This window comes from Scardinius erythrophthalmus (genome assembly GCF_964197995.2).
Source record: "Scardinius erythrophthalmus genome assembly, chromosome: 23".
In the NCBI taxonomy this organism is placed as follows: domain Eukaryota; kingdom Metazoa; phylum Chordata; class Actinopteri; order Cypriniformes; family Leuciscidae; genus Scardinius; species Scardinius erythrophthalmus.
The window spans coordinates 18,669,809-18,693,704 of NC_138243.1; the positions used below are offsets into that span (position 1 = coordinate 18,669,809).

Genomic DNA, 23,896 nt, shown 5'->3' on the forward strand with positions numbered 1-23,896 from the left:
TTGATCAGATTATACTTTTTGACTGGATTTATCTGCCTCTGTGGAGAAAAGGAGAGAAGTGGTCCTGAGATGCCTGATTGACATGGGGAAGAGACAGGAAGACCTCATCAGTGTCCACCACGTATGTATTGGGCTTAAAGCTACTTGTCTATTTTTATGTCTGTCCAATTGAGCACAGTTATGTCCAAAAGACGTCTTTTCAACGTCTTTGTCAAAAAAGTCGTATGTTGAAGAGACGTCCACTGAGGAGCCAGAATGAATGTTATGACGTCTTTTTTGACGTGTTCTGTAAGTCCAATATAGACGTTCATGGAACCTCCATACAAGGTTAAAACCCAGTTCAGATGTGGACATATTTGACGTAATTTAATGTCTCATTTAGACAATTTAAACTGTTTCTGGACCAAATAAACACTTTCAGGATGCATTAAATTAAAACTCATGTTTATTTCAACGTAATTTCTAATTGCAAAGCAACTCACAGACAGTGTGTGTTTGTCCAAAAATCATGAAATCATTACTGTCTACTAAGGGCAGGCAGCTTAAGGTCCCTGGTTCGAAGCTGATTTCTCTCACGATCCAAATATGTGTGAATTACAGATGCTAAGCTGTCTAAAGGTGTCAGTGCGTGTTTGTCCAAAAATCTTGAAAAGAAACTTCACTGTCTGTGAATTGCTTTGCAATTACACATGGGAATTACATTGAAATAAATGTGAGTTTTAATTTAATATATCCAGAGAGTGTTTATTTGGACTAGAATAAGTATAAATTGTCCAAATGAGACCTTAAATGACGTTGAAAATATGTCCACATTGTCCACATCTGAACTAGTTTTCAACCTTGTATGGAGGTTCCATGAACGTTCATTACAGAACACCTAAAAAAAAGACGTAAAAACCTTGGCTCCTCAGTGGACGTCTTTTCAACGTACGTCTTTGTGACAAAGACGTTGAAATGACGTCTTTTGGACATAATTTTGCTTAGTGGGTGTATTAATATTGTGATGATATGGGGTGATTGTGTTTGCTCTTGAAAGATATTTAAACTGTAGCTTAATTAACAGTAATGTGATGACCAATCAGGTACAGGCAAGGACAATTGCATTTGTTTTATTGTAATGCATCCTTTGAACCAGAAAAAGACAACACTCATGCTAGAGTAGATCATGATAGTTTAGTACCCACACTCAATGGCACTGTCATGGTAAACTTCACTCTGGTCACAGTATCAGTCTAGTATCCACCACCTTTAGCAACAAAAGTAAATTTTTTACTTTGTGTGTTATGTCTTCTACCTGTCTGCTATATTCATCTCATTTCCTATTTATCTGACCAAACTCTTGATTCTTTTTTTGTCTCCACCAATAGAGTCGGGCTGAAACAGAGGTGCACGCTGAGCTTGGCAGTTGCCCACTGAAAATTTACATGTGCCATCACCCCGACACGATTGGGATTATCATAAAGGACAGCCCGTGGTCAGAGGTGTGCCAAACCAGTCGAAAGCATGCTGCCTCCTGTTTGGACTTACCTATGCTCTCGACCACAAGTACCCCTCAAAACTGGTGTATACTTGAGATATATCAGAGGCTTTTTGTGGGATTGGACCCTGTGCATCATCATGTCATTTTTGACATTGCAGTTCCAGTGTGATACAATGTGATGTTATGACTCACATTTACCTTTATTCAAACAGATTGGGCAGTTTGGATATTTCAATGTACTGTTCAGAACAGGTTGAAAATACACTTCTACAGTGTTTGTTTTATATTAGAGTGTACATGTGCGGGCACATTTATTTGCTGTTTTGTAGTCACTGTTAAAAGTGACACTGGTTGACACTTGACATTGAATATATTTAATAAATTATTGTCTTCAATCTATCTTCTCATCTTTTTCTTCTTCAATTGAATTTGTAATTGTTATTGACAAAGTCTGTTTATGTAAAGTTAATCACTGTAGTGCAGGATATAGACATTTAGATTTATTTTCTGAGGTTATAGCCAGGACTCAATTAAAATGTTTATTCACATATGATTAAGTTAATTTTACTAAGAAAATAAAGTTCATAAAACCTAATTAAAATGAGTACAGGTTACTTGTAGCAACCCATAAATAAGTTACCTGTACCAATAAAAGTAGGTTTATCTAACTGAGTAATACTAGTACTATTAGTTAACTCAACTCGATTTTGTTGCGTTTGTATTAAGTAATGTTAAAGTGTTCAATATACTTAAAAAAGGCTGCAAGTTGAATCAACATAAAACATCCAATGCAGCCACTTGCCTCACTTTTTATAAGTTAGATCTAGGTATTACTTTTTACAGTGATTTTGACCCATATATGTTTTGTTGGCTATTGCCACAAATATACCCATGCAACATAAGACTGGTTTTGTGATCCAGGGTCACATACTGTATAACAATCAATTGTTGCCTGGCGTATTGATGTAACCTGCTGAAAAACTCGACGAATCTCCTCCACTAATGCACTTTTGGAACGCTACTCTGTCAATCAAATTTGAAGACCAGAACTACTTGTTGTATTATACTAGGGTAGTGAATACACAGAGATATGTCATTGTATAATGTCTTTATGTTTTTACTTCAACAGGGCTGCATCGAACTGGATGATGGTCACCGAGTGTTGAATACAATGCCTCAGAATGCAGGGGATCGTGGAGGAAAGGCTCAGGTGTGACACTCATTCCTACAGGAGGCACAGACTGTGAACGTGCTCTTCCTGGAAGAACATTAAAACATTGATTCAGTCATAGCACATGGTGACGAAAGTCTAAATCACATGTGAGGGGAAATGAACACTATTACATTAGTACATTTGTGGGCATGATCAGGTTTAGATAGACGACAGAGGTTGTTAAGGTTTACCAATAAAACCAAGAACAGGTACTAAAAGCGTGGGAGATTTGTGACTCACTGTGACTGATGAGATAATGTTACTTCTTTTATAATGTGATAACATGACACTTGATGCCTAATGACATTTTGCATTTTGAGTTCAGATGCAAAAGCCACTAAGTGCCATCTGAAATTTTCCTCTAGAATGATCATTTTTATCAAGCTCGTATATTTAAGTTCAGTAGTTTCACTTAAATGACAATTCATAGGTAATTTTCATTGCCATTTAAGTGAAATTACTGAACTTAAATATACGAGCTTGATAAAAATGATAATTCTAGAGGAAAATTTCAGATGGCACTTAGAGGCTTTTGCATCTTAACTCTTCATATAATTAATATCAAGAAATTCTGAGAGAAACACTTTCAACGGCCCTGTGTTTGCAATTTTTTTTTTTTTAAACATTCCAGTTTCAGAATGACACTTTTAAACAAAGTGAGACTTTTAGGATGTAAAGTGAGACTTACTGTAACATTTACACATGACTGCAATGAACATGAATGTAATGATCAAAAAGACACCCAACACCGACGAGATGATAAAGACCACGTTCACCATCGCACCTACAAGACAGAATAATTGTGAAGGCCTCATAAATACAGTATAACATTTAAATAAAAAATGTGCAATATCTCAAAACTTACCCCCTCTTTCATAGCAGACAGAGCTTGATAAATTGCCCACAAGTGGTTGGTTTAATGATGAGTGGTTTACCCAGCAAGAGTAGATTGTGTCACTGAAGGTGTGTGGCGGCAGTACAAGGTATGAGGATCCATTGAAAGATTTGTGTGAGCTGTTGAGAACGTTTCCATCTTTGATCCACAGCTGTTCAAGAGAATCATGGTAAAATCCCACAGAACACACTAGTATGGGAGATCCATTAGGCCACTTCTCACAGGACAGAGACAAGACGGGACGTACTGCAGGAATTCATGAAAACATTATTATAATATATCTATTGATGGGTTTTTTTTTTCTGAGTACAAAGAAGTATTTACCAATAACTTGAACTCTTTCTACTCCTAGATCCTTTTCAGGTGGTTTTGCAATCCTCTTCACAGTACAGATGTATGTGCCGGTGTCCTGATTTTGGAGATTTAATAGCTCAAAAGATATTTCCATAATCTCTTTAATCCATATGAATCTGATGTGATCTTTACAATCTTGTTTATTCCATGAACCCACATGTAAATATGAACACAGTGTATGATTTAATGTTTGAAGATTCACTGTCATGATTTCTGTGTCATTTGTCCGTCTGTAGTTGCAGGTAATTTTGGCAGACTGTCCATGATTGACAAATAAAGCGTTATTTGCTGCCGCATTGCCAAAAGCTGAAAAACAAAGACCAGCAACAACTTGAATTTCTCATGCTTTCTCACTCGTTGCACATGCAGGAGCTTCCTGTGTTGTTTGCTGAGGCACAACATTTCTGATAGATTCAACTTCAAGTACTTTAGAGGATATTTAATGCAATTTCTATTACCGAAAACCGAAGACAGCAGCATCCACCCACAACAGATCAGAGAGAAACACTGCAAAAAAGTTTACACATTAAAAAGAAATGTCATATGAATATCATTTCAACAAAGATCTTATGAATTAAGTGATAAGATTCAGAGCAGCATATTCACCCCGATTAAATATTCTTTCAGCTTAGCAAAAGCATTATATTCATTTAGATCTGAAATTATTTTCACACATCTTCATAAGACTCACATACTCACCATCGCTCTTTCCTGGGAAAGTGTCAGATGTGGCTGCGATCTCTCCGTCAGGCGTCTCATGCTAAAACTGGGCTTGCATAATGATTTCCTCTTTAAGTAATGCAGAGGTTAGCAGCAGTTATAACAATTTTCACCTGGATCTCGTCAAATTTCTTGTATATTTCATCACACATTTTAAAAAGATGCTAGGTAGACAAAAATAAATCAAAATATGAACAAAATCTTACACTCAGGACTGTTTATCCAATTTTCAACCACCAACAGAGTGCAATTTAGAGATGTAAATTATTAATACATTTATTTTATTTTGATTTTATACTCTAAATTTGCTTGTTAGCTAGAATTAAGTGAAAGAAAATGATGTAAGAGTTGCATCATATCTTCATGTAAATGCTTGTCAACCACAAACATGGGCAAGACTGGAAAATTTAGTTTCAGGCCTATGACGCACGTGTAACCTGTGTAAACCACTGGTATCTACTTAGAACAGAAAATGATCATTATTATAGTGAGTCATTATCATTTTTCACGGTGCCTAGAGATGGTGTGAGATAGTGACAGTTTGGTTTGACAGCAGAACGCAAAACATTTTTATGACGTGTTATTTACAAAAAAATACATAGGCTATTAATTTGTAAGTAAAATACAATTTCACCATCATTAGCCTAAATACCATAACAAAAACCCAAAAAAGTAATGTGACAAAAAGTGCAAAGAGAGATTGCAATGATGCAGTCAGACTGGTGTGGGTTCGATTCTGAATACTGACGGGAAATGACTAAGGTGCCTTTGAGCAAGGCACATAACCCCCAAGTCCTCCCTAGGTACCACAGCAAAATGGCTGCCCACTGTTCTGGGTGTGTGTCAACGGTTTGCAGTGAGTGTGTGTGTGTGTGTGTGTGTGTGTGTGTGTGTGTGTGTGTGTGTGTGTGTGTGTGTGTGTGTGTGTGTGTGTGTGTGTGTGTGTTTTCTACTCACTACTAAAAATGTGTGTGCACTAACTTGGATGGAGTGGACAAACTCAGGACTCATACTTGGTCTTCACATGTCACAAGAATATATGACTCTTACTTAACAGCTGACATTTGCTTACACTGGATGCGAGTGTTGCGTCGTGTCACAAGCACATAGAAGCTGTTGTAATTACAGATGCTGTCTACACTGGATACAATATACAGATGCAAGTTCAGTTTCTGACATATTCCACTCACTTGAGTCTGTCGAAAACAGGACAAATGGAAGAGTGAAAGAAGGTTTGCTTTGACATGACCAGTTTTAACAGCTCACTTGAGTTTCAGATGGGATGCCAGCGTCGGAAACAAGTGCATGAATCATTTTAATTTTAATTTTGCATCAGAGAATTATGTTTGTTCTGAGCATTTTGTTTTGCCAGCGAGGCACAGTGTAATGGAGAGTTCACAAAATAACTTTTGCTTAAAGATGAAGCAGTACCGGATCTGACAGCATCACAATCCGATGATTATGAAATGATTTGTAATAATCCTTTGTCTGTAAATGATGGTTTTATGTGGATTATGTTTTCAAAACACTTGGGTACTTGGGTGTTGATACTGTTTTCTATGCAATGATGAATGATAACCAATCATTGACTGACAAGCCTTAAAGGAGCCGCCCCTTAAAATCAGATTATATATATATATATATATTGTGTTAACATTATAAGGAAACCTCAAGGAACATATTAAAGTAATAAAAAAACAATGTCATGAACACTTTAATATACCACACATAATTGTTTAGTGCTCTTATTCAATGCTTAAAAACAATAACAACACAGTTATTCGAAAAATACTTGCTGTTTACCAACTTACCGTTAACAGCTTACCGTTTTAAATGAAAAAAAAAAAATGAAAAAAAAAAAAAAAGAATTTTCGTCACATTCAGAGAGCACGCACACTGTATCTCAGTAAAACCACTTAACACACTTACTGCCTACATATTGCCCTTGTAACAAGGCGCGCCCAGCATTAAAGGTTAGTAAGCAGCAGTTGTTACCACTCATGGCTGTGGTTTAGCAAAGACTTTATTACAGAACCATTTAGATTATTTAGATCCATTTTCGTCACTTGTCTTTCTGCCTGCACAATCAAACAAACCCAGTGGGTAATGTTAGCTTATTTCAATTGCTAAGTTGTAACTCCCAAATGTATGCAGCAACTAAGTTTTTTTTAATAATAATGGTAGCTTATTTCAACAAAGAATAGTTTGCACAAAAAATTGGTAATGTGAAAGCTGTTATGAGGACCGGGGCAGCGTCCCGGGGTACTAAATACATAGGTGTTAAATACACCTAATCTGTAGGTGGTCTGAGTTTGTTTGCACAGAGATATATCTGGTGCGATTTGTGTGAATGTGAAAGCAACTTGAACTTGAGTCTGCACTTTTTCAGGAAGTAAAAGGTGTCTCCGCAAAGGACACTGTAATATACTGACCTGCGTTGTGTTTTCTATCATGCACACTGTGCATATTAGTGACACAAATGCATCAGGGTTTGATAGAATCAAGTAGGCCCATGCTGTGGGGGCACCAGGAACAAACACACTCGGATTCGAACCGCATCAAACAAAGTCAGTGTGAAAATCCCCCTTTTTTGAGAATTTTGCTTGTTAAAAAACACCAAACAAAAACATTCCAGAAAAAAAAAATACATTACAAAAATCATTCCGCAAACAATTTATGATTAGCGTTTTTGTGCTAAAGTTTTGAGGATATTACTAAAGACTGGATAACTTTGAATGAACGTTCTATTAACATTACTGTTTTTTTTTTTTTTTGTCTTAAGTTTGAAAGAACCTTCCCAGAACATTATGAGTACGTTCCTTTTTAACTGGACTTAGATTGGTTTTAGCTGGTTTTTATTTTATTTTATTTTTTATTTAAGGTGTTCACCATATGCTTCAAATGTTCTTTCACTATTTTAAGTTTCTACATCATGTTCTGAAAATATAAAATGCCTTCCTTAAGATTTTGAGATCATGGTGACGGAAAGCAGAAATAGACATAAGGAAGGATTCTGATGTAGGCTATATATAGAGAGTTTCTTGTGTTCATTTTTAAACTGCTGAACTACTTAAATTGCATTATTGAGAAAGATATTAATAAATTAAGACTTTTCATGGTAACTTTCCAAAGTTAACACACATTTATGATTCTTGTCATGCAAGAATATTTTTTTTTGGTTACAGTTGATTGATTGGATAACAGATAGTGTAGCAATGCTCTGAAACAAATGCCCTGTAGACCTCATTTCCACCAAAACCTCTTTTGTTGATCAACATCTTCATGCTCTGATTGGAAAGCTGAACAGAAAAAGCAATGAAGTGGCCTCTGGCCTGGCTATTTTAACCTCACTGTGTAGGAGGTTGTGAATGTAGTACGTTGAGGCAGGTGATGCATCAAAGGCCGATGTAGGTCAAAGTTGAACGTGCAAAGGCAGAACATGTAAACTAAATTAAGATTACTTATCGTAACCTCTACGGCCTGCAGTTGCACATAGTAGGGCTGTCTCTTATTGCTCTTTGAAAGCTATTTCCTTATGATCATTTATGTAATGCAGTGTTATTTCAGGCTGTTTTGTGTTGAAGCTAACCTGAAACTGTTTTTTTTTCCCATGTCATTGAACTGCTGATACTATATCTAACATATAGATAAAACATTTTTTAAATGTTTACGTATCCCATATACCACAGTCAAAGCTACAGACTCAGGAAATTAAAATGTGAGTTTGATTGTTTTTAGTCTATCTAATCTATTACCTTTGAGGTCATCTATATTGTACTCCTAAAATTGGCAAATGGCATGCATTCAAAAATCCTCCTCTGAATTTCTCTTCTGCAGAAAGTGACTAATCTAATTTCCTCCCTAGAATTAGCATGACCCTTCATATGGCCTTAAATCTAAATTTTTTAACCCCCCTTGTAACTGTCAACTTTAACTTGAGCGCTGCATTTTTCATCAGCAAGACGCTGAAAAACATGCAAGACGTGAGCGCAATGGTCAATAACATCCATCTAGACATGCAATGGAAGAGCAAAAACGCGTTAATTTATTCTTATCCGGTCTTGCATTCTTGTGTTTTAGTATTAGGTCATCATTAACCATCGTAGTTCAATTTTAATACTAAAGAACACAAGTACAAGAGGACGCCAGAAAGAAAATTCTTGATATCGAGGATGCGTCAAATGCAGAATTGAGAAAATTTAGAAATCCCAAAAGTAATCGCAGGCTGACAACATATGAAAGCCTGTAAGCTTTAAACTTCTCTTGTTCTCACTTAGGCTGTGTTTAAATCCATTTTTAGAAATAGGCTTGCGAACTTCCCTTAGCACTTCCAACCTTTGTTCAACTTTGTCAAGTGGACGAGGGAAGTTTATTTGGACGCAACCCTCGACCCCTTGATTTTGACCGAGGGAGCAAGTCTACTTTTATGTACACTTCAGGCAGATCCATAGACCACAATGCAACATGATTGTGGCAACATAGCAGGAACTCAATATGCATGCTCCATAGCAGATTCCAAGTGATCAAGGGCTTAGGACATTCCATTTAAACCCATTGCAAGGGTTTTACCAGTAGTGGAAACTTGTGCAAAGTAAGCAATGACATACATCAGAGTAAAAGAGAAGCAGGGAAGATAGCGAGGGAAGGGCATAAAAATGCCTTAGTCAGCATAAAATGGAACTTGCGATAGTCTTCTCTTCCTTAATGGGACATATCCAAGTGATAAGATTAGATATCCATCCATCCATCAAAGGATAGATTTAGCGTATTTAACATTCTTATTGCAGAAAGCTGAAGACGTAAGTATTCAGCCACAACAGAACAAGGAAAGAAAGAAAGAAAGAAAGAAAGAAAGAAAGAAAGAAAGAAAGAAAGAAAGAAAGAAAGAAAGAAAGAAAGAAAGAAAGAAAGAAAGAAAGAAAGAAAGAAAGAAAGAAAGAAAGAAAGAAAGAAAGAAAGAAAGAAAGAAAGAAAGAAAGAAAGAAAGAAAGAAAGAAAGAAAGAAAGAAAGAAAGAAAGAAAGAAAGAAAGAAAGAAAGAAAGAAAGAAAGAAAGAAAGAAAAAGTCACAGGCAGGTTGGAACAATCTGAGGGTGAGAATTTTTTGTGCATACACTCTTATAAATAAAGGTTCTTAAAAGGTTCTTTGGTTGGGGTATATGGTTCCATGAAGAACCTTTAACATCCAAGGAAACTTTCCATTGCAGGTTCTAAATCTAAAGGTTCTTTAGATTATAAAAGGGTTCTTCACCGTCAGTCTCATGTGACCTCACATTGTTGGAGTAAATGTGTGTTTCCCATACATTGATTTATTTGTGGCGGCCTGCCACAATATTCACACTGACCGCCACAAATAGATTTGTGCTTCCTATGTTAAGACTGTGGTGGCCCGAAAATAAATTTAAACGTACAATGGTATCATAAAAGGAACCTTTGAGAGGGGTTCTTTGCAGTATCGAAAAAGGTTCTTTATGGCACTAAGGAAAAAATAGGTTCTTTAAGGAACCTTTCAGTGAAAGGTTCTTTGAGGAACCAAAAAAGGTTCTTCTATGGCATCGCTGTTTTAAGAGTGTACAGTGAAATGAATAACTGTTGTTTTAACTGGACAACTAAAGATAAAGATTAATTAAACATTCCATGTTGCATCAAATCCATATACATATAAAATAGTTTTCCTCATTACATTCACACACTCACCTTCCCTCTTTGCAAGGGAAAGTGTTGCGTATGGCTGCGGTCTCGCTGTGTTATCCTGAAGTGTCTCATGCTGTAAAACCTCATGCTGAGGTGTTTTCATTTCTAAGTAATTCAGAAGGCGACAGGCACACGTGTGTGCATTACACATTTTACAAAGAGGAAATTACCGTTTGTCCTCAATCGCTTTGGCTCAATTTTCAGATTTCTGAAGAATTAGCTTCTTGTTCTCATCAGATGTGACTTTCTTATTGGTTTAAGCAAATTTCATGTGTTTTGGCACATGTGTGAAGTACAATTGTTTACAATTCGCACAATAACTAAATGCACATGGCTTGTTGAAAAACTAAGTCAAAACTGATGAGTTGATTCTCAGTGAAATTGGCAAACTCTTGACAACTTCTAAACAATATTTCATCATGTGAGCCATGATCCATCACATGCAAAATGATCCATTCAGTTATAAAAATCTGTCAAACATGCATGTATATTCCATAAATATCTGACATGGAATTGGTAAATGTAACAGAGACTCAGGCTGAGTAGGATCCATGTGCGGTTTATTTAAATAAAGCGAGCTCAATGTACAAACAGGCGTGGGTCGAAACACCAGAGTGAACAACAATATCAGAGACAGGACATCAAACTTGATCAGGGCAGGCAGCAAACGGCAGAAGAGTCCAGGTAAACAGAGAAGAGTCGTAAATGGTAGACCAAGGCAGGGTCAAAACACAGGCAGAAGATACAATGATAGAATAATGCTCAGAAATGCAGCCAGGGCAAACAAGACTTCGCAATGTGTGACTGAACAAGCAGGGTTTAAATAGTCTGGTGATAAGGATCCACCAATCCCTGCATTTGGGTTCTTGGGAAATGAAGTCCAAAACTAACACTAGTACTCAGTTGAGTGAGACCTCCAGTGGCTGACAGGGGAATCTTCACCGGCGTTCATGACCTGTCATTTTTACGAAATAGGAATCATAATCCTGCCAAACAACCAATCAAGTTTGGTATCAAACATATGGAGTTTGCCCAGTCATAACCTTAAACAGAAGCAGCTACAACAGTACTGTATAAATAGGCCTACATCTAGAAAAAAATATGATTTTTTGTATATAACAAATATTTCCATGATGAAAAACCATCTAAACTTTTTACCTAGTGTGACTCACACAATGACACATTGGTCAATTTTCTGACACAGTAAGTTTTGAAGCATGAATTAAAGGGTTAGTCCACCCAAAAATGCAAAATCTGTGAGTAATTACTCACCCTCATGTTGTTCCAACCCCGTAAGACTTTCGTTCATCTTCGTAACACAAAATATTTTTGATTAAATCTGAGAGCTGTTTCACTCCTCCATAGGCTTCTGTTATTGAAACTTGCCAGCCCAGAAAGTTCGTAAAGACAATGTTTAAAATAGTTCAAGTCACTACAGTGGCTCAACCATAAGTTTATCAAGCGACGAGAATACTTTTTGTGTGCAAATTTTTATGTAAAAATCATACTAACATTATAAGTGCACCCCATGAAACATTATAAAACAGTGCAGGTTATGACCCCTTTAATGTTTAATATTAGTCTTAATCATGTGCAATGTGACAGTAAAATCTACTTGTCAACCACAAGCACCCTGTGCTAAAAAGAGCAAAGTTTACATTTTACAACTACTGACATTTACTCAGAGCTGAAGATACCTTTGCTTAAACTATGACCATAATTAAGTGATAATTTTTCATTGCAACCCAGAGTTCATCAGAGAATAGGAGATAGCCTACAGTAGTGTGTTAGATAATGAATAAGTGTGAGATTATTTTCGGCAAAGTTTGGTTTGACAGTAAAGGCTACAAAAATACTTTTATAATGTGTTATTTATTTACAAGAAATGAAATAGTACAATAGTCCAAATACCATACCAAAAGTCACATCACGAAAAGTGCAAAGAGAGATTGTAATAATGCCATAGCATTTTATCTTATAAAAACATATATGAAGTCCTGTTCATAATCATATAATTTATTTTACAACATTTAATAGTTTAGTAGGCTAAACATAATGAAAACAAAGTTACTTCAAAAGCACAGATAAAAGTGCCACCTTACAGTTTTTAAGTCAGTAAGTGGCCATTTGCTTCACATTCAAATGTCTTAGAAAAACCACATAACACGGATACTGCCTTTGTAACAACTGGTCCCACCTGGCTTTAAATAAATCACCAGTAGCGGTTTTAACATTTAGTGACATGGCATCGGACGCACAGAAGCCAATGGCACATGCCGCTATGCTTAGTGACACATCCAGTCTTCCTTGGCATGTGCCGGTGTATATTCTGCTGCCAGGCGAAATGAAACACTATAGACTGAACACGTAATACGCATGTCATCCCGTCATCGTCTTCAGAGATACGCGTTTTTGTTGTTTACATGGAAACTCTCCATGTGAACTAGTCCGTTATCAAAAAAGTACACTTTGAAACCCATTTAAGCACCCAAAACGCATACAAAGTTTTACGTTTTTAGTTGAAAACGGTATCGTAAACAACCCCTTGGTGTCAGTGTTTCGCTATAACGTGTACTATCCACTGGCACATGCCAATGAAGACCGGATGTGCAAACGGATGTGTCACTAAGCACAGCGACAAGTGCCTCTGGTCAGATGCCATGTCATTAAAATGAAACTCAGCTCCAGACTGAAGTAAGCAGCAGCAGTTAGTTCTCATAAATACACTCTTCTGACTGAGGTTTAGCAATGGGCTGTGTGTTCTGGCGGGCCATGGCGAAACTGAAGTTCTCATAGACTTTATTGCTGAACACAATAGATCCATTTTCGTCTCGCTTTCTGCCTGCGCAATCAAACAGACATAGAAAAACATATACAAATACAATTAACATACAGTTCCTTTCCACATATAAACCTTATGCATTCAAGACAGTGTTAGGGAAAGAAACAATTGCCTATATAGGGGCAGTTCAGTGGAACAAGTTAGACCGGCAAATTAAAGTGATTTCAAGCATGAACTCTTCTAAAAAGACTGGTTATTAGAGAGGGTAGCGGAATAGAACCAGGGGCCAGTTACTGTTTATATTTTTGCTTATTTAAGAAAAAATGTTTGTACAGTATGTTATGTCATTGATTATCACACAATATGTAAGTGTCTTGTCCTGATGTTATGTGTTGAGGACCACGATGGAAATGAGTCCTGGACTTTATTGTGTTTTTATCCTCGATTGTATTTGATGCCTTTTGTTTTATGTTTAAGGCATTTTTTATATAATTTAATAAATCAAATCAAAATCAAATCAAACAATTTAGGCCTAAATCATTTTTAACAGTGGTTTGCGTAATGTAAACCGTTATGGTAATTTTGGTATACATTTGTTTACTTGATCTACTAAAATGATTGTTTTAACAGTACAATTATAAAAACCTTTCGAACTTAAAGGAGAACTCTGGTCAATTTTAACATTGAGCTCATTTTATTGTACATTTGGAGTGCTGTCAATACAGAGAACAACTACAAAAATCGGTTTTACCTACACCGAGTTATTCTATTTTAAAAATTTGCACCCTGTTGACTTCAATAGGGCAAGTACTAAACCTGCTTTTAGCCTCTTAACATCCTTGATGTGTCATTACAAGAGCACAGAAAATGTGAGTGATTCCTTCTGAGTGATCACGAGTGAATCTGACTGCAGTAGATGTGAAAGATATGTATAAAAATGATGTTATTTAAGCCAGCGCAAATACCTGTTTACATCCTGTTTTTCGGTTGAAGTCCAAAGTAGTCACATCTACAGTCAGATTCACTCGTGATCACTCAGAAGGAATCACTCACATTTTCTGTGCACTTGTAATGACACATCAAGGATGTTAAGAGGCTAAAAGCAGGTTTAAACATTGCCCCATTGAAGTCAACAGGGTGCAAATTTTAAAAATAGAATAACTCGGTGTAGGCAACACCGATTTTTGTCGTTGTTCTCTGTATTGACAGCACTCCAAATGTACAAAAAAATGGTCTCAATGTAAAAATTGACCGGAGTTCTCCTTTAAATCTTTTTTGACAGTAATTGTGGTAAATGTTTATTTACCACAGTTTATCTAGTGGAGGTCTCTAAAAATATGTTTACAATGTACTGGTGAGGTCGGGACGAATTTAAATCAAGTTTTAGTGATCCACGAGGACTATTAATGCATCAGTAGACTAATAAAACATCTTTAGTCACTTTTCCATGTAACTACTATAAATAGGCTACTGTTGTTTGTATCGTTAAACTGTGGTAACTTGGTCTTACTCACTTCCTTGCTCAAAATAAGATACAAAACTAGCTAATTTGTTGTTCTTAGCTGAGTTAAACTGGTCTCGTCAAGCTGTTCAGCTGGGGTTTTGTTAAGATGGTCAGACTGGGAAACCAGCTAAACTAGATTAAACCAGCAAGGACCAGCGAACCATCTTACCTTGAGCTGTTTTTAGTTCACAATATGCTACAAACAGACACGTTCATTCACTTTTTTTTTATTTCAGATGTTCTGAAAATATAAAAATGCTGTTCTTGAGAATTTGATGTCAGGGTGACAGAAAGTAGAAACAGTCATAGGAAGGATACTGATGTATAGAGATAGAGAGGTGTTGGAAGAGAGGGAGGAAGATAGTAATTATTTATGTCAAGTTCTTGCGTTCTTTTTTAACTGCTGAACTATTTCTTAACTTTCATTATTGTGTAACATGAATAAAGTAAGATTCTTTATGCAATTTCCTTATTTTTATTGAAGTCGCTGTTACTAAAAAAATATTTTCCCCTGTTGAAGTCAATGGTTTCTACAAATTGAAGTAATCTGAGTTGTATTAATTGTTAAAGAGTTAAACATAATCATACTCACATTTGCAAAAAATAACAATGGTGATGATGCAGAGGATGAGGCCTGCAGCAGCAGCAGCACTGCATACGATGTATAAAGTAAGACCTGTTATGGTCACAAACAGGGTATGATCAGATCATACACATCAGAACGATGATTTTTTGACATAGACAACAAGAAAACAGCAACAATCTCTCCTCATATTTTACCAGTCAGGTTGCTAGATTTCATCATAATGTCTCTCCTACTGTAACTCAGAATGCTATTTGAAATCAGACTTATTTATAACTGAATAAATGTGTGCATTTGCATTTTTAAAGCCCCCCTATGATGAAAATCAAGCTTTTAATGTTGTTTATAAGTCTATGTGGTGAAAACGAGGCAAGGGTGTAGAGTTCCAAGCTATTTTAAGGCATGGCGATTTTTTTCCCGAGGAAAAAAACGTTTAATTATGTCATTTTGGTGGGACTTTCCTTTATAGAAATGCTTAACATCAAAAGCATCTGTAAATCATTAAGTATTTGGAGGCAGTAGTATTTTAGTATAATTGAGATACTATTATAGTTTTTCTTTTATTTTCATTTTTAATCAGTTTTTATTTTTATATTTTGTTTTCATTTTAGTTTTAGTTGTAACAATTTTGTTGTGTTTTGTCATTTTGAATATATTTATTAAATATGCCTGTATAGTTTTTATTAATTTTTATTTCAGTTTTTGTTATTTTAGTATTTCAAGGTAAAAGTTTTTTATATATATATTTATTTTTTTATGTTTTAGTTTCAGTTTAAGTTTGGAGGTAAACAGGCCTACACACACAGGGAAAAAAATATTTCTCAATAATTAAGGCTTGTTTTCCTTTACAAATAACGGGGTTAAATCAAGATACAATTACTTGAGAAGTAAAATAACTTCAGATATGAAATCGTGCTTTCTGAAAAAATTATAGAAATTAAGTGACTTCATTCTTAAAGCAAGAAAAATATCTGTCAGCGACAGGGTCAGAAAAATAAACTTAATTTAAATGAAAAACACATTTATTTTGCTTACCCTATTGGCAGATATTTTTTTGTTGTTGTTTTAAGTATAAAGTCACTTCATTTGTATACATTTTTTTTCAGATGATAATACTTATCTTGTCATTTTTCTTCTCAATAAATATATTTTCATTTAAGAATGGGTACCTTAAAAGTGGAACCTTTTTTTTCTATATGATCCTTATCTTTGTAAAGCAGAAAAAAAATATTTATTCATTTATATGTGGCTTTATCATTGTTTCCACTAGCAGTTTGCCTGAAAACGATAAGGTTGGTGGAGATTTGCTGACTTGACTATTTAGTAAATTGAACATTTTACAAATTTGTCCTGGTTAAAGTGATAGGTAGTTTAAATGACCCACCTATGTCAGATCCAGACTCTGAGGTGAGTATTATTTGGGTTTGGGTTTGGTTATTTGAGTAGTTGGCGCGGCAGATGATCGTGTCTCCATCACTCCAGTTAGGTTTACACAGAAGCAGCTTATTGTTCATGTCATAAGTTGTGGATGAATTAAGTGACCCTTGACCCTCTCGAATCCAGGTGAAGTTCACCAGCTCAGGTTTCAGACCCTCCAGAGAGCAGAGCAGAAGAATACAGCTGTCATTACTGCTGTTCTGTTTCTGCAGGGACAGGCCTGGATGAGCTGTAGTGGAGATAGTGAAGAATTATATTTATTACGGACATCTAAGATGGTCTACAACAAGTGGACAGTTCAGATATATAAATAATTTATGAATGGCAATCACCTTCAACTTGGAGTTTCACATCTGAGATACTGTCCACTGATGGTGGTGGAATTACTCTTGTTATTTTACAGCTGTAATCACCAGAGTCACTGAATTGAACATTTTCTTTTATTAGTGACGTTCTGTTGATTTTAAAACGAGGGCATTGTCCAGTAGAAGATTCAGAAGTTTTATTAAATTTCCATTCACAAATAGTTTTGTTAGTTGATCTATTTATCCAATTTACAGAAACTAGTTCACTGTCATCAGGTATTGAGTGGCAGGGAAGAAGGACAGTCGCTCCTTTAACTGCTCGGATAATCTCCGCATCTGTGGATTGACACAAATTTCAGTGTAAACCAACAGCAGAATGTTCCCTTCAAATATACAGCACATTCATAAAAATTATTGTGAAAGACATCACAGAAAGTCTACTACATATAAAATGCATCGGTAACACTTTAACAAAAGTTAACTACAGTAGTTAACATGAAATAACAATGAACAGTAATTTTTTTACAACATTTATTCATCTTAATGCTAATTTCTACATGTACACATTTTTTGAATCAAAAGTTGTAATTGTTCATATTAATTAATGCACTAGTAACATGAACAAAAAATGACAATGTATTTTTATTAACTGATTAATAAAGGTTAATAAAAGCTGTATATTAGCAATATATTACTTATGCATTAACTAATGTTAACAAATGAGACCTTATTGTAAAGTGTTACTGCATTTATTACTGCAGGTCACGTTGTTTTGTGTGACCAACAGCAGAAAGTTCCCTTCAAATAGTTCACATGTCACAATTATTTTAAAATATATCACAAAAAACACCACCACATCTAATATGCATTAATTTAGTCCATCTCTGAGATTTTTGATTTTAGTCAATTAATGTTTCTTAGACAGTATGAGTCACAACTGAGACATTAAGCAATATGATCACTTCTTTGCTTTAAACAACAGAGCAAAATAAACATAACTGAAGTTTCTTACCTGTACGCGGGAGATAAATTAAAATCAAAAATAAAATATGGTTTGTAACCCGTTTTAGATGCATGTCGATGTGCTCGTCGTGTGAGACACTTCAGCAACTCACACATTCTGAGCGATTGATGTGAGATGAACTTCCTGTCCATGCGCCCACCCACAATCTCACAAGTAAAAACAACTAAATCTATTCTTCTCCCGGTGGTCAGTCACGCGGAGATTCACTTTAACTCAAAATCCTGCTAATTTAAATGAATATTACCACCACATCGTTTTACACCATTCTGAAAAGGACTGTTTTTAAAACTGGATCTAGCTTGTATTATCTTGAATGAAATCTTTCTGACTCAATGGCTTTGTTGTTGTGAATTCGATGGCATGGAGAATATGTAAAATAAAGAGGTAACTTTTTTTTATTTTTTATTTTTTTTTAAACAGTCATTTTACTTTTAAACATGGAGGGGTACAGGACATGGAGTTTGCTGTGTGTTTTTATCTTTCTTTTTCTGTTGTTCTGCTTTCCATTGAAAACTATACGCAAGACGCTACAGCACACTGGAAAGGGAGACCACAACATTTCACAATATGCACTGCATACTCAGTGTTCACCTCCTACTACCACAGACGGATGCGTCATGAAAGGGGGCAACGGTGTCAGTGAGGCACAACTTCTTGTGAATGTGGGTGTGATAGTAGGGTCGTTTTAGTTTAGTATGCAAAGGAACAAGGGTTATTTATAACAAACCAAGCAAAGTGCAACTGAACTTTACAGCTCTTAAAAATGGCTCCCCCAAACACCTGACCGCAAACGCCCATCTGTTGTAGGCTACAAATCTTGTAAATCACATAGCAGATTTAATAATGTTACATTTTGTCAAAATGGTTCACAGCAATATTAGAATCTACAATAACACTAAAATATGATCAATAAGTTATGTGTTTTAAAGGGTCATGAAACCCTAAACCAATTTTTCTGAGATTTTAACAGAGGTAGGTGTGTTGAACACCATAGAAGACAATGTTATAATCTGTAAAATTGAATAATAGGATATAAATGGTTAAATTTGAGTTTGTATCGGCTATTTTCGTCTTCCGGGTTTGAAATCTTCATCGAGTCCACGTCACAGGATGTGACGTTTTTCTGTACGGATCGTCCGTTGATGACTCATCGTTCTCTCATAATTATTAATGAGGCTGAGCCTTCATATCCAATGAGAAGACACTTCACTGAATTAATCCAGAGCTGAATTAATCATGATACCACGTGGATCTTTCCAAAGACAGACATGTCAAACTGTGATATCGCGTAGTAGATGAGAGAGGCAATGATGGGACGCGCGTTTGTTTTCATGGTGCAAAAGTTCCAGTGCATCTTTCCCCGCGATGCTGCCAGGGCTGGACTCTGACTGCGGGCGGTTGGTTGGCCATCAACCACGGGCACATCTAAACTATATGTGTGTGTAGCAACCATTCAACTGGAGAATGGTGGACTTCAGCCTTGTACACCAATGCAGGTTTCGTCTTGCTAGTGATGCGGTCCCGAGGACTTTTCTATCGCTTCAGAGGTGTGTGTGTGTGTGTTTGTGTCTAAATGTAACCCTGACCGTTTTTACTTGTTTTTTGTTAAATAATCACTCGTTATTAAAATGTAGATATTTCGATAATACATCAACGCATGCTTAGTTTGTGCAAATTTATGTCACATTCATTGTCCATCTTTAGTGGGTTTAGGGGGCGCGTAGTCTAGGCTATTTACGGAACGTTTATTTTTTTTTAAGCAGAAAATTTATTATTTTCAAATATATGCATTTATAGTGTTAGTGTATATAAACAAATATATATTTTATAATGGCCGATATGCATGTACATGTATATGTTTTAAATAGAATGATTACTGTAGTAGGCTAATATGTGTAGCAGGGCATTCAGTTACTTTTTAAGGACAAAAATAAGGTGTCAGTGTATTTCATTAGACTTTAACTTTGCCAGCTATAAAAAATCTAGCATTTCCTCACGTTTTACCACTGACAGTGACGGTCGATATGCATTGGCCACTGGCTTTGACCACACCAACTCCCCCTCCCTTCTTCTCACAGCCACCACGCCCATTTAAGTTGCATTTTTCAAAAAGATTTTGAGCTAGACTTGAGCTGAAAGAGGGGGGTTTCATGACCCTTTAACATTTCTTTAACTGTTTTTTGGTGACCTTTGACCCTTTAAAAAATGATAATTTCTCAAAATATTTTGTTTTATATGTACCACAGAAGAAATAATGTCATACAGTTTTGCACTGACATCAGGGTCGTTGCTTCTTTTATGTTCCACAGAAGAAATGAACTTATATGGAATTACATGAGGGTGTATGTAAGAATTTTTGGTAACAGTTTAGTTTAGGGTCCAATTTTCGCTATTAATTGTGCTTAATATGATATTGTATGCACACTGTTTACTAGTACTTATAAACAACATATTATGCCTTATTCTGCATGACCATATTCTATTTCCCTTAATCCTACCCAATTCCTAAACTTAACAACTACCTTACCAACTATTAATAAGCGGTAAATAGGGGTTTATTCAGGCAAAAGTTGTAGTAAATACTTAGTTAATACATTTTTAAGTGAACTATCTACCATATTTAAGTGAGCCAGGACAACCCTCATGGACACCATATTTAGACCATCAAGTCACACTACACCTTTTTATATTTAAAATGTTTGGTTTTATACAATCAGTGGACAAAAAAATTCTTTGTATATTAGATATTTATTTATAAGTGTACTCATTACATAAAACAGAAGTAGGCATATAGCCGCTATTTTATTTCAACGAAAATCATCTCTCGTTAATTCTCTCAAAAACACGAAGCAATAATTTTTTGGTAAGCATAGTTTAGGATCATAAGAAAAGTATTGGTAAACTATCATTTAGGAATGTATAGTTTAGTGTGTCTCCACTCTTCTGATGCTCTCATGTCGAGGGTCCACGGCAGCAGCTCAGAGTTTTGTCTGCAGGATGACAAGTCTTTTAGACATAATAATTTAACTTGTTTGCAAGAACTTGCAGTGGTTTGTGAACTATAATTCACATTCAAATCAAATTAAATTAACGCTGGATTAGAGATTCCAAAGGAATCACTTTTTTTTTTCTAGATGTAAAAATCACAATTTATGTATATAATATAATAATTATTATAGTGTCAGAATTTGAGAGCAGATATCAGTGGAGGTCTTACATTTGAACATGCAGAACAATATCCAGATGAAGATGATGGCGATGATGAAGGTGATGAAAAAGGCCACACAAACAGGAAAGTCCAGTGTTGATTCTGGAAAAAAAGACGAATCTCAGGTTAGCCTGATGGATTGGTTGATTTATATATTTTTTATATTTCCTTTTGAGAGATAAAGGTAGTGGAACAGCTTTGCTGAACTGGTACACTGTACTCTAGTTCATCCTGGTTAAAGTGATAGGTAGTTTAAATGACCCACCTTTGTCAGATCCATTCTCTGAGGCGAGTATTATTTGGGTTTGGCTATAGTTGGCGCGGCAGATGATCGTGTCTCCATCACTCCAGTTAGGTATACACAGAAGCAGCAAACTGTTCATGTCATAAGTTGTGGATGAATAAAGTGACCCTTGACCCTCTCGAATCCAGGTGAAGTTCACCAGCTCAGGTTTCAGACCCTCCAGAGAGCAGAGCAGAAGAATACAGCTGTCATTACTGCTGTTCTGTTTCTGCAGGGACAGGCCTGGATGAGCTGTAGTGGAGATAGTGAAGAATTATATTTATTACGGACATCTAAGATGGTCTACAACAAGTGGACAGTTCAGATATATAAATAATTTATGAATGGCAATCACCTTCAACTTGGAGTTTCACATCTGAGATACTGTCCACTGATGGTGGTGGAAGTAATCTTGTTATTTTACAGCTGTAATCACCAGAGTCACTGAATTGAACATTTTCTTTTATTAGTGACGTTCTGTTGATTTTAAAACGAGGGCATTGTCCAGTAGAAGATTCAGAAGTTGTATTAAATTTCCATTCACAAATAGTTTTGCTAGTTGCTCTATTTATCCACTTTACAGAAACTTGTTCACTGTAATCAGGTAGTGAGTGGCAGGGCAGAAGGACAGTCGCTCCTTTAACTGCTCGGATAAACTCCGCATCTGTGGATTGACACAAATTTCAGTGTAAACCAACAGCAGAATTTTTCCATCAAATATACAGTAAATAAATCACATTTATTATGAAATATACGTATCACAGAAAATCGACCACAATTATTAAGTCTATCACAGGGATCTTTGTTATTAGTCAGTTAATACTTGTTACAGATTATAAGTCACAAATGAGACATATAAAACTTATTTTATTTAGATAAAAGGGCAAAGTAAACAGAACTGAAGTCTCTTACCTGTATGCGGAAGATAAATCAAAGTCAAAAATAAAAGACAGTTTGTAGCCCGTTTTAAAAACATGTTGATGCGCCCAGTGTGTCTTACACTTCTGATCTAATACGCACACATTCTGAGTGATGAACTTCCTGTTCATGTGCCCACCCACAATCTGAAATAGATCATCATTAAAGATAAATGAAAAAAAAAATCCTTCTTACATTGGTCAAATTCAAACACTTAGAGATTTGCTTTGACACAAATTGTGCTTATTTACAGTAATTGTAGATTATTGAATTATTGAATGAAACCCTTCCAACATATATTGTTTTGTAGTGGCCTGGCAGAGAATACACTAGTTTAAAAAGAAAAGATAACTTGCTCTGTGTGTTAAGGCGAACTATTACGACAGTCTGGAAGGAAAGACCACAAAATTTCACAATTTACTGTAAATGTACAATCTTCAAACTAACTTACATTACGGTATCTTCATAAATCAGCCTCACACTCCTTAAGGGCAAGCCAGCTATTATTTTATTGAAAAAGTTTGCTTTTGTACAATTGGGTGACAGGAGAATTATTTGAATTATATGTTTGTTCAGTGTTACTTTGAATAAAAAAAAAACAGAGATGTAGACCTATGTTTGCAGTTTATGATACATCATACTACATATGAGTTATGTATGCAATATATGCATTAAATTAAGGATAATTAAAAAAAAAAGATCTCAACTCTCTCTCTATATATACATATATGCATACATATATATATATATATATATATATATATATATATATATTTTTTTTTTTTTTTTTACAGAATTATGAAAACAAAATTATTCAATAAGTTTCTTGTGTCGATGGTCCAATGCAGCAGGTCACACTCTTATCTGCAAGATATGAATGTTACGTACATAATTTAGCCACAGTTCTCACACAGTCAAAGCTAAAAGAACTGTGTCTCATAATATGTTTCACCAATAAAAATTAATTTCCCATCCATATGTTCAATAAAGATAGATTTGTCGGTTCTGTCTTTTTTGTTTAATAATATTACACACTTTTTACGCCTGGATGGAACTGAATTTTAGTTATAGTGTCAGATTTAGCATTTACTGAATGTGCAAAATGCACAGTATTTCTTACATTTGCAAATGCAGAACAGCATCCAGATGAAAACGGTGCAGATGACGTAGGTGCTGAAAAGGACCAAACAAAACGCTGGAGAGTTCTGGCTGGATTCTGGAGGACAGATGGGTTGATATATTAGTTATATTTTCTTATTTTAATTTTAATGGTCAATTTATCTATCTTAAAATAGTTTTTTTTTTTTTCAATACAATTAAAAAATGTATTTACTTTTTAGAATTTAAAAGATAAGGGACATTATATGCACCACCCACAAAAAAACAGAAAATGTTCATGACACACAGACATCATGATCACATTACCCACAGTGCTCTTTATGCATTTCATTTTCTAATCAGTGCAGCTGTATGGACAGTATTTTTCCTATTTTAAAA

General features: G+C 35.4%; 3 protein-coding genes across 4 annotated transcripts; all 3 read right to left on the minus strand.

The window, feature by feature from the left end:
• Nucleotides 1-2,572: 2,572 nt before the first annotated feature.
• LOC308683537 (uncharacterized protein) lies at nt 2,573-4,704 on the minus strand. Its single transcript, XM_081354016.1, has 6 exons — nt 4,642-4,704; nt 4,401-4,449; nt 3,913-4,248; nt 3,559-3,834; nt 3,382-3,477; nt 2,573-2,738 (listed from the first exon to the last, which is right to left on the minus strand). The coding sequence occupies exons 1-6, from the start codon at nt 4,699-4,701 to the stop codon at nt 2,590-2,592; spliced, it is 966 nt and encodes a 321-aa protein (XP_081210142.1). The 5' UTR covers nt 4,702-4,704; the 3' UTR covers nt 2,573-2,589.
• A 7,505-nt stretch (nt 4,705-12,209) lies between these two features.
• Nucleotides 12,210-18,338, minus strand: LOC308683540 (uncharacterized protein). Of its 2 annotated transcripts, XR_014029257.1 has the most exons (6): nt 17,979-18,130; nt 16,994-17,302; nt 16,609-16,890; nt 15,234-15,317; nt 14,103-14,202; nt 12,216-13,197 (listed from the first exon to the last, which is right to left on the minus strand). XR_014029257.1 is itself a non-coding variant. In XM_081354019.1 (5 exons), exons 1-5 carry the CDS (start codon nt 18,040-18,042, stop codon nt 13,064-13,066), a joined length of 873 nt encoding a protein of 290 aa, XP_081210145.1. In that variant the 5' UTR covers nt 18,043-18,338; the 3' UTR covers nt 12,210-13,063. The 2 variants fall into 2 exon arrangements, 1 of the variants encoding a protein (XP_081210145.1); XM_081354019.1 differs by lacking the exon at nt 14,103-14,202 and having other exon boundaries at nt 12,210-13,197; nt 17,979-18,338.
• A 2,323-nt stretch (nt 18,339-20,661) lies between these two features.
• On the minus strand, nt 20,662-22,589 carry LOC308683650 (uncharacterized protein). Its single transcript, XM_081354193.1, has 5 exons — nt 22,394-22,589; nt 21,837-22,145; nt 21,464-21,733; nt 21,208-21,300; nt 20,662-20,980 (listed from the first exon to the last, which is right to left on the minus strand). Exons 1-5 carry the CDS (start codon nt 22,455-22,457, stop codon nt 20,943-20,945), a joined length of 774 nt encoding a protein of 257 aa, XP_081210319.1. The 5' UTR covers nt 22,458-22,589; the 3' UTR covers nt 20,662-20,942.
• Between the last annotated feature and the right edge of the window lie 1,307 nt (nt 22,590-23,896).

Excerpts from the sequence above, each read along its gene's own strand:
- LOC308683537 (XM_081354016.1), bottom strand. The coding sequence starts at position 4,701 with ATGAGACGCCTGACGGAGAGATCGCAGCCACATCTGACACTTTCCCAG. Across the intron at positions 4,249-4,400 it reads GCTGCTGTCTTCGGTTTTCG|CTTTTGGCAATGCGGCAGCA; the intron begins GTAATAGAAATT and ends TTTGTTTTTCAG. Across the intron at positions 3,478-3,558 it reads TGTCTGCTATGAAAGAGGGG|GTGCGATGGTGAACGTGGTC; the intron begins GTAAGTTTTGAG and ends TCTGTCTTGTAG.
- LOC308683540 (XM_081354019.1), bottom strand. The coding sequence starts at position 18,042 with ATGCATCTAAAACGGGTTACAAACCATATTTTATTTTTGATTTTAATT. Across the intron at positions 16,891-16,993 it reads TGTGAAACTCCAAGTTGAAG|CTCATCCAGGCCTGTCCCTG; the intron begins GTGATTGCCATT and ends TCTCCACTACAG. Across the intron at positions 13,198-15,233 it reads CATTGTTATTTTTTGCAAAT|GCAGAAAGCGAGACGAAAAT; the intron begins GTGAGTATGATT and ends TTGATTGCGCAG.
- LOC308683650 (XM_081354193.1), bottom strand. The coding sequence starts at position 22,457 with ATGTTTTTAAAACGGGCTACAAACTGTCTTTTATTTTTGACTTTGATT. Across the intron at positions 21,301-21,463 it reads AGAGAATGGATCTGACAAAG|AATCAACACTGGACTTTCCT; the intron begins GTGGGTCATTTA and ends CTTTTTTTCCAG. Across the intron at positions 20,981-21,207 it reads ATTGTTCTGCATGTTCAAAT|ACAAAACTCTGAGCTGCTGC; the intron begins GTAAGACCTCCA and ends GTCATCCTGCAG.